The sequence below is a fragment of the Megascapheus bottae genome, chromosome 13 (assembly GCF_031878675.1).
Source record: "Megascapheus bottae isolate mThoBot1 chromosome 13, mThoBot2.hap1, whole genome shotgun sequence".
NCBI lineage: Eukaryota > Metazoa > Chordata > Mammalia > Rodentia > Geomyidae > Megascapheus > Megascapheus bottae.
Window position 1 is genome coordinate 36,071,037 of NC_143521.1, and position 14,262 is coordinate 36,085,298.

The 14,262-nt window shown below is 35.1% G+C and overlaps 1 protein-coding gene across 1 annotated transcript in view; it reads right to left on the reverse strand.

The window, feature by feature from the left end:
• Positions 1 to 13,934, reverse strand: part of Grxcr1 (glutaredoxin and cysteine rich domain containing 1) — a 73,300-nt gene extending 59,366 nt beyond the window's left edge. Inside the window, exon 1 of the mRNA XM_090344080.1 lies at positions 13,551 to 13,934. Within this exon, the coding sequence (XP_090200206.1) occupies positions 13,551 to 13,934 (384 nt within the window). The remainder of the gene's footprint in view (positions 1 to 13,550) is intronic.
• Between the last annotated feature and the right edge of the window lie 328 nt (positions 13,935 to 14,262).

Consider the following 14,262-nt stretch of genomic DNA (forward strand, 5'->3'; position numbering starts at 1 on the left):
CTTTTTTTTCTTTTAGCATTGAAGATCAATCTGCATGTCTTGCACAAGCTAGACAAGCATTTTATCACCAAACCACACCTCCAGCCAAGTTTTCCATATTTCTATCTATTTTCTGATCATGATCACTTAAGTAATCTCTAAAACAATATTGACTCCCCATAGTCGTTTGTACTCTTCAGAGTTCTCACCAGAATATTCCTTAGAATTTTTTTGGTGGGATCTGGGGGGAGATAAAGGCAGTGAGACAATGATTGAAGTATTATGTGCATGACTGAATGCAGACTAATAAAAGATTGCAAAGACTGAAAGAATAAGAAAAAGAAATAAAGGGGCTAAATATAATCAATGTACATTAGATGTATATGGAAATGCCTTGATAATCATTTTGTACTATTTATATATGCTCACAGAGAATAACAAGGCAAACAGAGCTCCATTTATAGCATTCCATGCTTTTTCCAGCAATCATTTCAAATTCCAAAGCCACTTCTTATTTCAGGCACCTGTAGAGCAACAACCAATTGCTGTATCCTGCTACATTGTTCATTGCTGAAGAGAATACCAAGACTAAATAAATATTATATAGGAGAGAAGTGTATTGAGACACATGGTTTTGGAGGCTGGGAAGACTAGGTTGAGGTGGCTGTATCTGCTGCAGACTTCATGCTGCTTCAGAACACAATGACAATTGGAAGAGGAAAGAAAGCGGGTGCTTACAAGAGAAAAGCAGGCTTCCATTCTGGGATAACTGACCTGTTCCCATGAGAATGGCATTCATCCACTCATGAAGATTCCACTCCTATATGCAAACACCTCTCTCAACACTACCACAAGGAAGAACTAGGTTTACAACACTAAATTTTATGGGGTATTATATCACTGTACATGAAAGACTAGCAAGGATACATGCATCTTTAGGAAAAAATGACTTCCTTCCAAACAAAGATTTTTGAATGATAAGACTAATAGATAAGTCATTCTTAGAGACCTTAATAAGTGGGATTTTGTTAAGTCTTCTGAGACCAGGATCATTCTGAATTAAACGACTCTGAACCATTTAAATGTTTTCTTTACATATCATTCTCCTTTTTCCTTAAAATCACTAGTTTAATTTTGCTGATTCCAACATAGTTACTAAGGAACAGTTATATCTTCATCCAGGATGTTTAATTTCCTTTAAAATGCATTTCCTTTTATTAACCTGGTATTGTTTTCCATACTGTTTACACCCAGGTCAGCTGCCAATCTGATCAGCTTCTAATGGAGAAAATACAGCAGGGCCAACCGTAAATCCTCCATCTCCAACATTTAGAGCACATGGTAATGGGATATGAGCTCCAAAAGACTTTAGCATGCTAGGTAGTGGAGGGCAGCATCTGAATCTTTGCAGCTAGCAGCTACAAAGACTATACACAAAGCTGTGAGAGTGAAGCTGAAGCTACAGTGAGATCTCAGGAAGACAGATAGTAGAGATGCCAGGAATGTAGGCAATGAACAGATTCAGCTGAAGGCATGCACTTCCTTTGAAATATGGCAAAAGCTACTTGACCCCATCATGCATCCTATATACTTTCAAAATCACCATCATATGAATTACACCCAGGTCAGCTGCCAATCTGGTCAGCTTGTAATAGAGGACGGTGAACTAACTCTGGAGAGAAAACTGTCTAGTCAGCCTTTGTGAATGGGGGCCTACTAGAGTTATCGCCTCAAAACAGGCTTTCAAAGTAGTTAGTAGTGTTATACCCTTGAGCTTGTACTGTGTTGGTTTTGGTCAACTTCCGAGATATCTTCAGGACACATTTCCCTCATGCAAAGTACGTGGCTTCTTTTTAATGGCATGCTTCTCTTTAGCAACCATAGTTCCCTTGGCCACAACAATACACATTTTTCAAATCTTTCCACTTTGATTTGTTTCCAATTCTCACCATAAAGCTGGCTGAAGGGATTATTATCTAGGAATGATAATTGTACTATTCAAATGTCTTGTGATTTCCTTAGCCAGATAAACTACTCCATCATATTTAAATTCTACTGCATACAAATTCCAAGACATGGACAAAAGAAAGATGATTCTTTTTCCAATGTAACATGATTTTGCCTCTGGTTTATTTCCCAAGAGCATCTTTATTCCAACCTAAAACCTCAAAGCCTAAAAACATGGTACTTATTGTACATATTCCAAAAAACATTCTAATCTCCTTAACGTCCATCAAAATTATCCTTTAAGCTCTACTTACAACATTCTAGAGCTTTCCTAACCTGCATCTCCGAAGCTTTTCAAGTCTGCTCCTCAAAACTAAGTCCAAAAGGTTTCTGAATCATATTATCAGGGAGACTCACAGCAAAGACTGCTTCTGAAGAGCCAGTTTTTTCTGGATTAACTCTCTGTCATCGTTATTAACTCTCTGTTATTGAGAAAAACAACTTAAACAAGGAAAGGTATGTTCTGGCTCATGGTGTCAGAGGATTCAGTTCATGGTTATTTGACTTCATTGTTCCAGGCCTGTGATAAGACAACAGATCATCTCAGGCAGCATATGGCAGAGCAAAGCAATTCACTTAATCATTACCAGGAAGGAGAAAAAAGAAGAGTAAAGGGGGAACACAGATAGGAAAGGAAATACAGTCTTCAAAGGAATATCCCTAGGCATATGCCTCCTCCTAGTAGGCCCTACGCCATAAAGTTTTACCACCTGACAATAACAGTACCATATGGAGACCAATCCCTCAACCCATGCGCCTTTTAGGGGGGTATTCAGATATAAATTATAACATAAAATTATCCTGGATTAGCTGAGCACCAGTGGCTGACTCATGCCTGTAATCACAGTGACTCAGGAGGCTGAGATCTGAGGCTAGCAGGTTGGAAGCCAGCCTGGGCAGGAAAGTCTGTGAGACTCTTAGTTCCAACTAACCACCAGAAAACCAGATGTCAAACCTTGAGTACATTAGACACATAAATAAAATTATTTTAATTACACATTTCTACATATTTTAGTTCATAATTTTGTAAATCCCTTCCAAGTAATAATGATCAGATAATTAAAATGTTTACATAGTTGTTAGTTTTAGAATTATTTGTGCTTCCTTTATACAAAAATTCTGAATTCAGATAAATTATCAGAAATTCTGCTAACATGAGAAAACCAACAAAATAATGTTTGTCTTCTCTTACGGTTACATGGCTCTTCTTTTTTTTTTTTTTTTTTTTTTGCCAGTCTTGGGCTTGGGCTCAGGGCCTGAGCACTGTCCTTGGACTTTCTCAAGGCTAGCACTCTACCACTAGGCCAAACTCCCAGCCCCAGCTCTTTTTTTTTTAAAGTTTTGAAATAAATGTCCTATCTTCAAGCTCACAGATTCTTTCTTCTGCTTTATCAAATGAAAGTTTTCATATATAAAGAATAAAGTAAACAAATTTAGCTTCTACTCCCAAAACCTGTTTCCTATTCTTTTCAGAGAGAAAATCTAAAGGTTTTTTTTCCCCTTTACTTCTGTTGGTTAATAAAACATTGCAAACATTTGCTAAATTGAACTTTTAGTTTAGGTTATATCAAACTGACCTTAAAACACAGGGACAGTCTTGTCTCCCAGCTGACACTCTACTACTTGAGGTAGGATTGCAGTAGGGCTAGTCCTTTATTGTGTTGTCATAGGTCTCAGACACCAAGAAGAACTAGAAGACCCCAAGTACCTAAAAGCTTGTACAGTCAGGTGCTGGTAACTCACACTTCTAATCCTAGCTTCTTAGGAGGTCACAATTCAAAGCCACCCCAGGCAGGAAAGACCATGAAACTCTTATCTCCAACTAACCAGAAAATCAGAAGTGGCACTGTGGCTCAAAGTGACAGAGAGCTATCTTTGAGCGGGGGAGGGTGGTGAAGGGGGCATCAGAAACAGAGCTCGGGCCCAGAGTTCTAGTCCCACGACCAACAACAACAACAAAATTGTTCTAGACTGAGTAAGCCTACTAGGCTCACAAAGGCAGATGTGAGATAAAGAAGGAGCTAGACAAGATGTAATAATAGAAATAATGGTCATAGGTCCATAAACCAATGAATGTAGACAACTAGAAACCCAATGAACTGTCTAAGCCTCCAGAGGGAATGTCACCTTGCCAAACTCATGATCTTACTCCAATACTCAGGCTTCAGCCTTCCATAACTATACTCTGTTGTTTAAGCCACTAGGCTTGTAGCAATTGGTTTCAGCAGCAATAAGAAACTAAGATCCGGGGAAAGTAGTTATCATTGCTTTGTCCTTTTAAAAATGGACACTCAGACTTTAATTTTTATAGAATTATCATGACTGATCTGAAGGCCAAAAACTCTCTTCTTTATTGAATGGCAAATCTTGAATCTGGGATCAATGGAAAGATGTGTGTTCACTTGAGACCATTTGGAATAAATTCAGCAGTATAAGAGGATACAGTAGGTAATAACTTCTGCATGACATCTCATAATCACTAGAAGCTGACCTGTCAATGGGGGATACTCATGAGTTGTCTGTGAAGGTATGTACATCTGACTTCATGTCGCAGGTAATACGCAGGTGAGGGTAGCAGGGTCTGGTCACAGCCTGATTCTGGGTATCTCCACACTAATCCTGAGTCTCCACACTAATCCATGAAGTCTTTCTACCCAATTTCTCTCTTCCCACCAACTTTCTCTGAGATCATCATACTACAGTTCTTCCTTCTTCCTAACATAAGCTTCATTCAATATATACTAGTTTGATGTTCTGTATATACATTTCCTTTCCAATGACCTGCAACCATAACTCTCCAGAGTTACTCTTCTATCTTATTTCTGGCAAATCAGCACATTAGCTTTCACCATTCTGTCTGCTTTGTAAACTAGTCAAGCTTCTATAAAGTTTTCATATGGAAAAAAGTGTCAGTTAAAACCCACTAATTATAGCAAAGGTAGAAAAAGTATCAACTCAACATTTTCATGACAAATTTGTTATTTAGGAATCAGTAAAATAAGAAATACTCTAATTACTTGCTTTATTAACTTCATGGGAGGTTAATTTTTTTAACACATGTATCTGTTTGTTCCCATCCTGATTAAAAGTTTTAAGGCGTAATTTGCCAGAAATTTAGTGATATAATGAACTGTTAGAGAAAGAAACTTGAGCAAATTGGTATCAAATCTTGAGCACATTTGTACACATAAATAAAATTACCTTAATTACACATTTCTGCATAATAGTTTATTTAGTTCATAATTTTGAAAATCCCTTCCAAGGAATGATTAAAATGTTTATGTAGTTGTCAGTTTTAGACTTAATTAATAGTACTTCTTTTATACAAAAATTCTGAGTTTTCAGATAAATTATCAGAAATTCTACCAACATGAGAAAAACAACAAAATAATATTTGTCTTCTCCTATCGTTACATGGCTTCTTTTAGAGTTTGGTAATCAGTGTCCCATCTTCAAGCTCACAGATTCTTTCTTCTGCTTTATCAAGTCTTTTGTTGACGCCTGTTGTGGAATGTTTCAGTTCAGTTATTGTGTTCTTCATTTCTAGGATTTTTATTTGGAAGTGGTTAACCTTTATTTCTCTTTCAAACCTCTCATTTTGTTCATGAATTGTTTCCCAAATTTTATTTAACTTTTTGTCTGTATTTTCTTGTAATTCCCTGAACTTCTTTACAAGGATTATTCTGAATTCTTTGTCAGTCATTTCATAGATCTCCTTTTCTTCTTGATTCATTCCTGTGGACTGATTGCTTGCTTTTGGTAATTTCATAGATCCATGATTTTTCAGAATCCTTGTGTCCTTGTGCTGAGGCCTGCATATCTCATGAGATGATGATCTCTTCCAACAGGTGTTCATTGGTGGTGAGGGATTTTTATTATTTAGACTAGCTTGGGGTGCTGGATGGGCCGGCTGGTTGCACAACCAGACATTTGGAATTATCCAATCAGAGAAGACAAAGGGAAAAGAGAATGGAAAGGAATGAAGAAAGGTTATGGGATGTATGGCAAAGCAACTAAAGAACAAATATACAAGTCATTATCACTCAAGAAGGAATAGAGAAAGAAAAGGGTAGAGAATCATTTAAATAAATAGTAAGAAATAATTTTTCTCTAAACCTAAAGGAAGCTATAAATATCCAGGTATAGAAAATTCAAAGGATACAATACACATCTAAACCAATAAGACTACCAGAAGGTGTATTATAATCAAACTGTCAATGATCAAAGACCAAGAGAAGATCCTGGAAATAGCAAAAGAAAAGAACCAAATCACATATAAAGAAGTTCCAATACAACTAACCATCAGCAGTCCTCCCAGAACAAACTTTTTAGACCAGAAGCAAGTGGGATTACATATTCCAAGTACCAAAGCAAAAAAAAAGTGCCATAAAACAATGCTGTTCTTAGAATAACTGTCAGTCAGACATAAAGGGGAAATTGACCTTTATCATATAAACAAACGCTGTGAAGGTTCTTTTGTTAAAAGGCCTGTCTTACAAAGGGATGCTAAAGGTTTTTCAAACTGAAAGAAACAAAAGCTGATGAATAAAATGAAAACATCTTATTAAAACTCACTGGTAAAATGAATATTCAGTCAAACTCTGAATCCTCTATTGTCATTGTAGCATGGAATTATGGATAACTATATTATAAAGGGTAAAAGGCAAAGTTATTGAAGACAACAATAACTATAATAATTTAAGGGATATGTACTATAAAAGTTATGAATTATGATATCAAAAGGTCTAAATGTGGAGGGAGTAAATGGAGTTGTTGTGATCAAAGTAAACTTGCTATTGGATTAAAACATATTATAATTATAAAATTGTAAGTCTCATAGGACTCACAAAGCAAAACTGAATCAGATAAATTACAAATGAAAAAGTAATGAATAAAAACATTACACAAAGAAAGACAATAAGAATCTATAAAACAACTAAAAACATTGAACAAAATAGCAGTAATAAATTCTTATCAGTAGCTACCTTGAATATGAATGGATTAAATTTCACATGTAAAAGACATAAAATGGCTAAATATCTTTTTTAAAAAGACATATACAAGAAAATCACCTTACTTATAAGAACATACATAAACTAAAAATGTGAGTCAAACTCACTTAGTCAACTCAGACGGAAAATGATACTCCATGCAAATAGAGACTAAAAAATAACAGGAGTAACCTTACCTACATCAGATAACATTGACTTTAAGACAAAAACTATAAGCAGAGACAAAGAAGAACATTATACAATAAGGGTCAATTTAGTAAAGTGATAACAATTATAAATATCCATGCATCCGACATTAGACTGCCTATAAAATATAAAGCAATACTAATAGATCTGAAGGAAAAGATAAACCACAATATTATTACAGTAGGGGGTTTCAATATCAGGTAATGGAGAGACAGTCCACACAGAAATTTAACATGGAAGCATCAAACTTAAACTATACTCCAGACCAAATAAACCTGACAGAAACATGCTTAACACTCCATCCAACAGCTACAGAATATACATTCTTCTCAATTACATGGAGCTTCCAGTAGGCAAAGAGATTTCTACCCTCCTGTGTTTACTCTAGTGCTATTTATAATAGCAAAGATATGCAATCAAGTCTCCTCACTGCAGGATGCATGGGTAAGGAACTGTGATAGATTGTCAGTTCTGCATTAAAAAGAAATTATGTCATTTGCAACAATGTGGATGATACTGCAGAATATCATATTAAATGAAATTGGGCCAAGTACAGAAGGACAAGTACCACGTGATCTCAATCAGGTGCTGTATTCATCAATATTAAGAAAGTTGATCTTATGAAAGGAAAAGATAGTAGCGTAGTCACCAGATGTGGGATTAGAGAATAGGGAAATTTTGGTCAAAATGAAGTATTTTTAAATGACAAGAATAAATGAATAAGCAGAGACAGAAAGTCAATACCTGATTGTCCAGAGTTGGAGACATTTATGAGAGGAGGGATGGAGAAAGAAAGAGAAATGAAGAATGAGTGAATTGTTTGGGAGGTTCTTTCCCGGATAATGAAAGTATTTCTTGCTTCATTACGATGACAGTTGTATGACTATAGACCTACTAAAACAATTAGATTGTTGACTTTAAATGGGTGGATTGAATAATGTATGAATTACATTAAAAGTATGTTTTTAAAAAGCATGGGATTAGCAGATGCTAAATTCCTCCATTATGTGGTAGACTGCCCATAAGAGTCTATAGTATTAAGAGGTTATAAATCATCATGAGGAGGTTGAGAGGTTGCTCAGCATGTAGAAATTCAGAGAGTTATAAGATTAAGCTTGGGCAATTAAAAGCAAGTCTGCACCTACTTAAATGTCAAGGCAAAGATTATGATGAATAGAAGAGATTACTCTTTACTTGAGAACTCTCAAATAAAGAGAAATGTTCATTAAGAATCACAGATTTTGGCTACCTTGAGTGTTCATGGCCAGACTCCATTCCTGACTTCTAGAAACTTGCAAGATAAAAGTCATTAACTATAGATTACCTTTTGGTTCTTGATGCTTGAGACAAAATTAAATTAGGAAAAAAGAAAAACAAACAAACAAAAATACCCAGTAAGATGATGGCTTAACAAGAGAAAATTTAAAAGTAGAAAAGAATGCAGAATTAAGTATGAGTTAGCAGAGGGTGTGAAGCAATAAGAAAACAGGGTGAGAATTCTCTGGAGATGAAAGATGAAACTCTTATCTGAATTCTTCAATAAACTGCTTGATCTAACTATCCATAATAAGTTCCTTCAGTAATCCTTAAGATCATGTCTGTTCCATGGTAGATATGTAATAAATGACTACTAAATGAAAGATTGAACACTTAAGATTGGTGCATTTGAGATGACCCACCAGAAAGGCTACGAATGCAGCAGACCAACAACACTTCACCATGTAAATCCTAACACTATCCAATATAGTAAATCTTTACATCCAAAAGAGATGGGAAAGCAGGAAAGAATTGCTACCTAAGAGAATGTCACCAAATTTATTAACTCAAAGAAAGAACATTTATTAAGGTTTTACTCAGTATCAATGCCTAATGCTGAGACCAAGGTTAGCAAGGGAAAATCTATAGAGAGTGGACACTGGAGACTTAACTCATACTGTAGAATACAACAATGTAGCAGTAGTATCAACCCATCTTTAATATTCTTTCCTTATTTTGGGATAAGTCAATTATTTCTCAACAGTTTCCTATATCATTTGGAATTACACTAAATCCTAGAGTTTCTATCAATTACTGATATGTATGAAACTGAATAGAAACAAATTAGCCTCTTTACAGAGGCTTAACCCTCTCTAGATTAAGATCCACTATTAGAAAAGTGATAAATTTTAAAATCTGTGAACCAGATGTAGAAATTTTAAAAGATCATTCTTCAACATAACGTAATATCATATTATGTGTGTGAGTATAGCATTTAAAAGAAGTAAATGAGAATTTTTGCATTTGGAATTATATTTTTAAAAATCTAAAACAACATTTACTAACTTTGGACAATACACTTTATTTCCCCACCACCCAGTTACCAAAAAATACAGGCACTTTGAGTAAATTAAGTATAATAATGTATATACCAAGTGTGAATTGTTCTCCAAATGCATTAGTAATGTTGTTTTGTCTTGAAATAATAGAATGTTCATAAATACAACTGCATTAACCAAAGACATGCACATACACACACCAACAGAATTATATGTTTAACTTCAGTTCTTAGGAAGTATCTGTCTCTATAGTATTTCTTGTACTTATTTTCCTTCTTTAGGTCAGCTTTTCTCTAATATAGCCATTTTAAATTTGCATAAGAGGAAGTTTAAAATTATGAATATTATACTAAAATATTCTAACTATACATGCATAGTTTGAAAATAAGGTCAAGAAAAGATAACTGTCTGAAGATGAATCTCATAACCCTAAATTTTAAAGCATTAAGTAACATTACTTATCAACATCAGTGATCCACTTTAGATTTTACAAATATGTTATGGCTAAAAGCAACATGTATCTCAAAATCAATCAAGCAAATTGGGCAATGAGAGTGATGAGCTACCCTGTGATTTTGTACTTAGCTTTCCATGAGGTAACAGTAACTAATTTTAAAGAGAAAAATAAATCAAAACCTTTTTGCATTCTAAGACCTTTCAGAATCAGGAGTAAAATCACTTATCTACGTAGAAATATCCTTAGGGCAAATTTTCAAGTACTGAAACAGAACAACTGCATCAGAGTGTACGAGTAAGATTTTTTTGGACCTATTTCTAAATCAACTAAATGGTAAGTTAGCATATGCATAGGAAACATGGCCACTCAGGTAACCTCAGACCATCTGTGAAAGCTTCTCCTGATGAACTGAACCAATCAGAAGAACAATAAATAAATGCACATCTTCCTCATCAAATATTAAAAATGTAAGGAACATAATAAAAAATGATTTTACCCTATGGAATTGGATGAGTTTCTCTTTTATACTGTAGATCAATTGCTTTCAACATTTATGGTTTATAAGAATAAAATATTTTCTAATGAACACATATCCCAGGCAACTAGAGTCTGGATTTTCAGATTTCTAAATTAGTCTCTCTTTTGCATTTTATTCTTACTCTCTCAGGAAGGTAGAAAATTTAACCTTCTGGATCCGAACAACTAGGAGACCCTTGAGTGATTCATTAACAAACCACCCGCTTCCAACATCAACTATGCTTCCCAGTTCATCACCGCCCTAAACCTCAGTTAATGTTCTCCATGCACAATTACCCAGGATTCTATAAGGCAAATTAATTACCAAGTTAAAAAAAAAAGAGTTCAAGTAGCCCATTTACATACAGCTTTCTAAATAATGACTACTGAAAACAATAATACTTTATATAAAATCATTTTAATTTCTCAAGGCACATGCCCCTATTTTGTGAGACTGGGAGATTATTAGGGAGGAGGAACGGTGATTTACACCAACTTTGTAAGATTTTATTTACATTTCATAAAGCCTGCAAGTTTCACTAAAGTTGACTGCTTTAAGATCTTATCATGTAAAACAGAAAGAAATGCCTAACTGTGCTAGCCATCACAACCTCTTATTTAAAAATATTATCTATGGACTAGAGAAAGAAAAATAGGAATAAAAAGATAACAATAGTAATTTTAGTCATAAACTGATACCTTAACCAGGTATCCTAGATACCAACCTCTTACTCTCAGTGAATAATTGCCAAGGTATAGTAACATGGAGCCAAGTTTACTGCTTACTTTGTGAAGGATACAGAAGATACAAGACCAAGGGACAATCTTATGTGGTTATAAGTCTGAGAACAATTGAATGGTAGCTTCTGTGGATCTCTAGGGCTCCTCATATACTGCATGGGAAACCTGTGGGAACCTATACAGTCACCTAAGACAAATGCCTGAGTAGCAGGCTGCCATACTACATGCCAACCCCTCGGCAACTGACTGACATTCAGATCAGGTCTCTACACAATATTGCAGAGATTGTGTACCCAAGTTGGCTGCACAAGTTGCAGGGATTTTCTTCACATAAACAAGAATGTGAATGGAAACCTTTTGTACAGTGCTACTGCCCTCCCCTGATTCCAGTGTCAGAGCTGAATGTATGTTTGCTCATGGAGAGATTAGAGAACAATTATTTGATGAAGACAGAAGTAAAGATGATGGTGAAAATTTGTGACTGCCTAGAGCTTGCTGATTACTCTGCCCACGTGATCTAAAAGGAAAAAAAACAGATGTGGGGAATAAAAAGAACAAATATCTAAGCCTTTAAGTGATCTTTCCAGTAGCCATTATTTCCTTTTTAAGGCAAAGTTAAATGGAATGCAGATAAATTGTTAGAAAAAGACAGTTTCATGGAACTTAATCTCATAAAAATGACAGAATTGTGCATAAAAAATAAATATAAGTAAATATTGCAATCTATTGTAGAATTACAGCTTTAACTTTGGAATGTCCTTTAATTCTTAGTTGTGAATTTATAGCACTATAACGGTAAAGACATAGAGATAATAGTTTTCTTTTCTCCTGGAGGTTTTAAGGATTTAAAATATTTATTCATAAGTAATTGAGTTTTTACTTTTGGAGATTTGAAAAAACAATGAAAATCGCAGTTCTAAAACTAGCACAGTAGTTTTAGAAACAACCCTCTAAATCACAAACAATAACAAGCTAAGTTAAACAGGTCAAAACTGGCAAGCTAAAACAATGCTTATGTAATAAATTGTTACAAAGAACCTTGCTCTACACTTTGACAATAGTAATTTCCATATTGGGTGAAACTCATTCCATTAAGGTTATATTTATCCTAATAGTCCTATCTCTATAAATTCATTCAAGATTATTCTCAACCAAGTATAACATCATCATCAGCTTCTGATTTTTTTAGTCTGGTTTCCCATCCCTAGCCCTGGGGCACTCAGGGTCTGGGCACTGTACCACTTTACACTCCCAGTTAAAATATCTTTCACAAGTAAAATATACATATGGAAATAACCATTTGTTTCTAATTAATTGGTCCTGTATTTAAAGTTCTATTTCTTTAAATAATTGTGATTTTATTTTTTTCAAATACTTCCTATGGAGTTAAATATATCAGTCACTTTTGTTGAATCCTTCCTCCCTACCACTCCTGCATTTCTTTAGACAATGTGGAAATTTTGAATAACCACAAGAGATCATTTTATTAAAATATTAAGAAAAATATAAATGGAATTATAATGAAAACTTCATTACCTTAATGACAGTGGTTATGAATTCTATTCCTGAAATAAAGGTGTCTGTTTTAAACTTTAACAACAAAACATTTTACCAAGGTTTCTAGACAATTTCAAACACTTTTCTTAGCATTTGATCATTACCAAAGATTTCAGTATCTGAGGAATACATCTTTTTATGAATGTTCAGAATCTATTATATTTTAAGGGCTAATTATTAACTATGATATTAGCTCTCAGTGTGTGCTTTTATAGAGAAATAGCAATCAAATTGTGTTCCAGAATTATAATGGGTAAATTAATGGACCAAGAGCCTTCAGATAAAGCCTGCTAGACCAGATAAAACCTCAGAACTGGTAGGAAAACAGAGTCTTCATTACTCCTTAATTTTCACATTGAGTTCAATCCTCTGAATGCTGGCACTCAGCCTGTTCTGTCTTACACACTCTCAGTGTTAACAAATACTAACCTAGTGACTTACAAATAATAAACTTGGAAAAAACTATCTTCTGAGGCTTGCTGGAATGCTTTGAATACTACATCTATCTCCTTTCTTGGCTAAGAAGTAGAGATAGATACCATCTTAGTCAGCATATGACACAAGAAAAGACCACTTTGATATTGCCACTACAGTTGGGAAGGTCAGTATAGTTTGCCAAGAATAATGACCCTGGTTGTAATTGGTGGCGGTTAAGACAATGTCTCAGACAGGAAGGTACTATGGATGCGTTATGAATAAGGCAGGTTCACTTTAAACTGAGAGGTGTTCAAGATGTCAGTCAGGAACAAAGTTCAGGAGTGGGAGCATGTCATGACTTACCTGTAACACTTTGGTCAAATTATTAAATAGGGCTTGGCCGGCACTCACTTTGTATTTGACGCCTCTGACTGTGCCATTTTTGCTTAAAATGTTGACTCTTCTTGTACCAAAAGCCTTCTCACTAGCAGCCCTGGCTAGCACCAACAAGTTATCCTGATCATTCTCGTATTCATCACCTTCTGATCCTATGTGGCCATTTTGCTGTCCGTCAGAATCACTTAGTCCATCGATCCCACAGATACTGGCACATTCAGAATCTAGAGAGCCGGATGGTTGACCATCTTCGTAAACCTCCTTTAGAACTCTCCCACTGTGAGATGATGCAATCCGAAACCGGACTTTACGTGCCCTGTCACTTTCTGGCTTCATCTCCCTTTTTAACATGGTGCCCTCCATTCAGAATTCACATTATTCTGGATCTGTGGCTCAGGAATTAATTCCTTTGCCACAGAACAGCATCTGAGCAGATTCTAGTGACAGCAGCACTCCTGTGAAACTCACATCCAAAGGAAAGAAGATTCCCAAGAACTTACAAGGCATCACTGCTATCAATAATGAATGCATGTGTGTGTGCTATGGTTACCTTTAAACTAAAACCTGCAATATGATCCTGGTCTTTAAATATTAAATGGCCCTGACAAACTCTTTAACAGCACAAGTTACAAGAAAGTGACATACCATGAAACAGAAAATAAATAGAAGACAAGAAAAT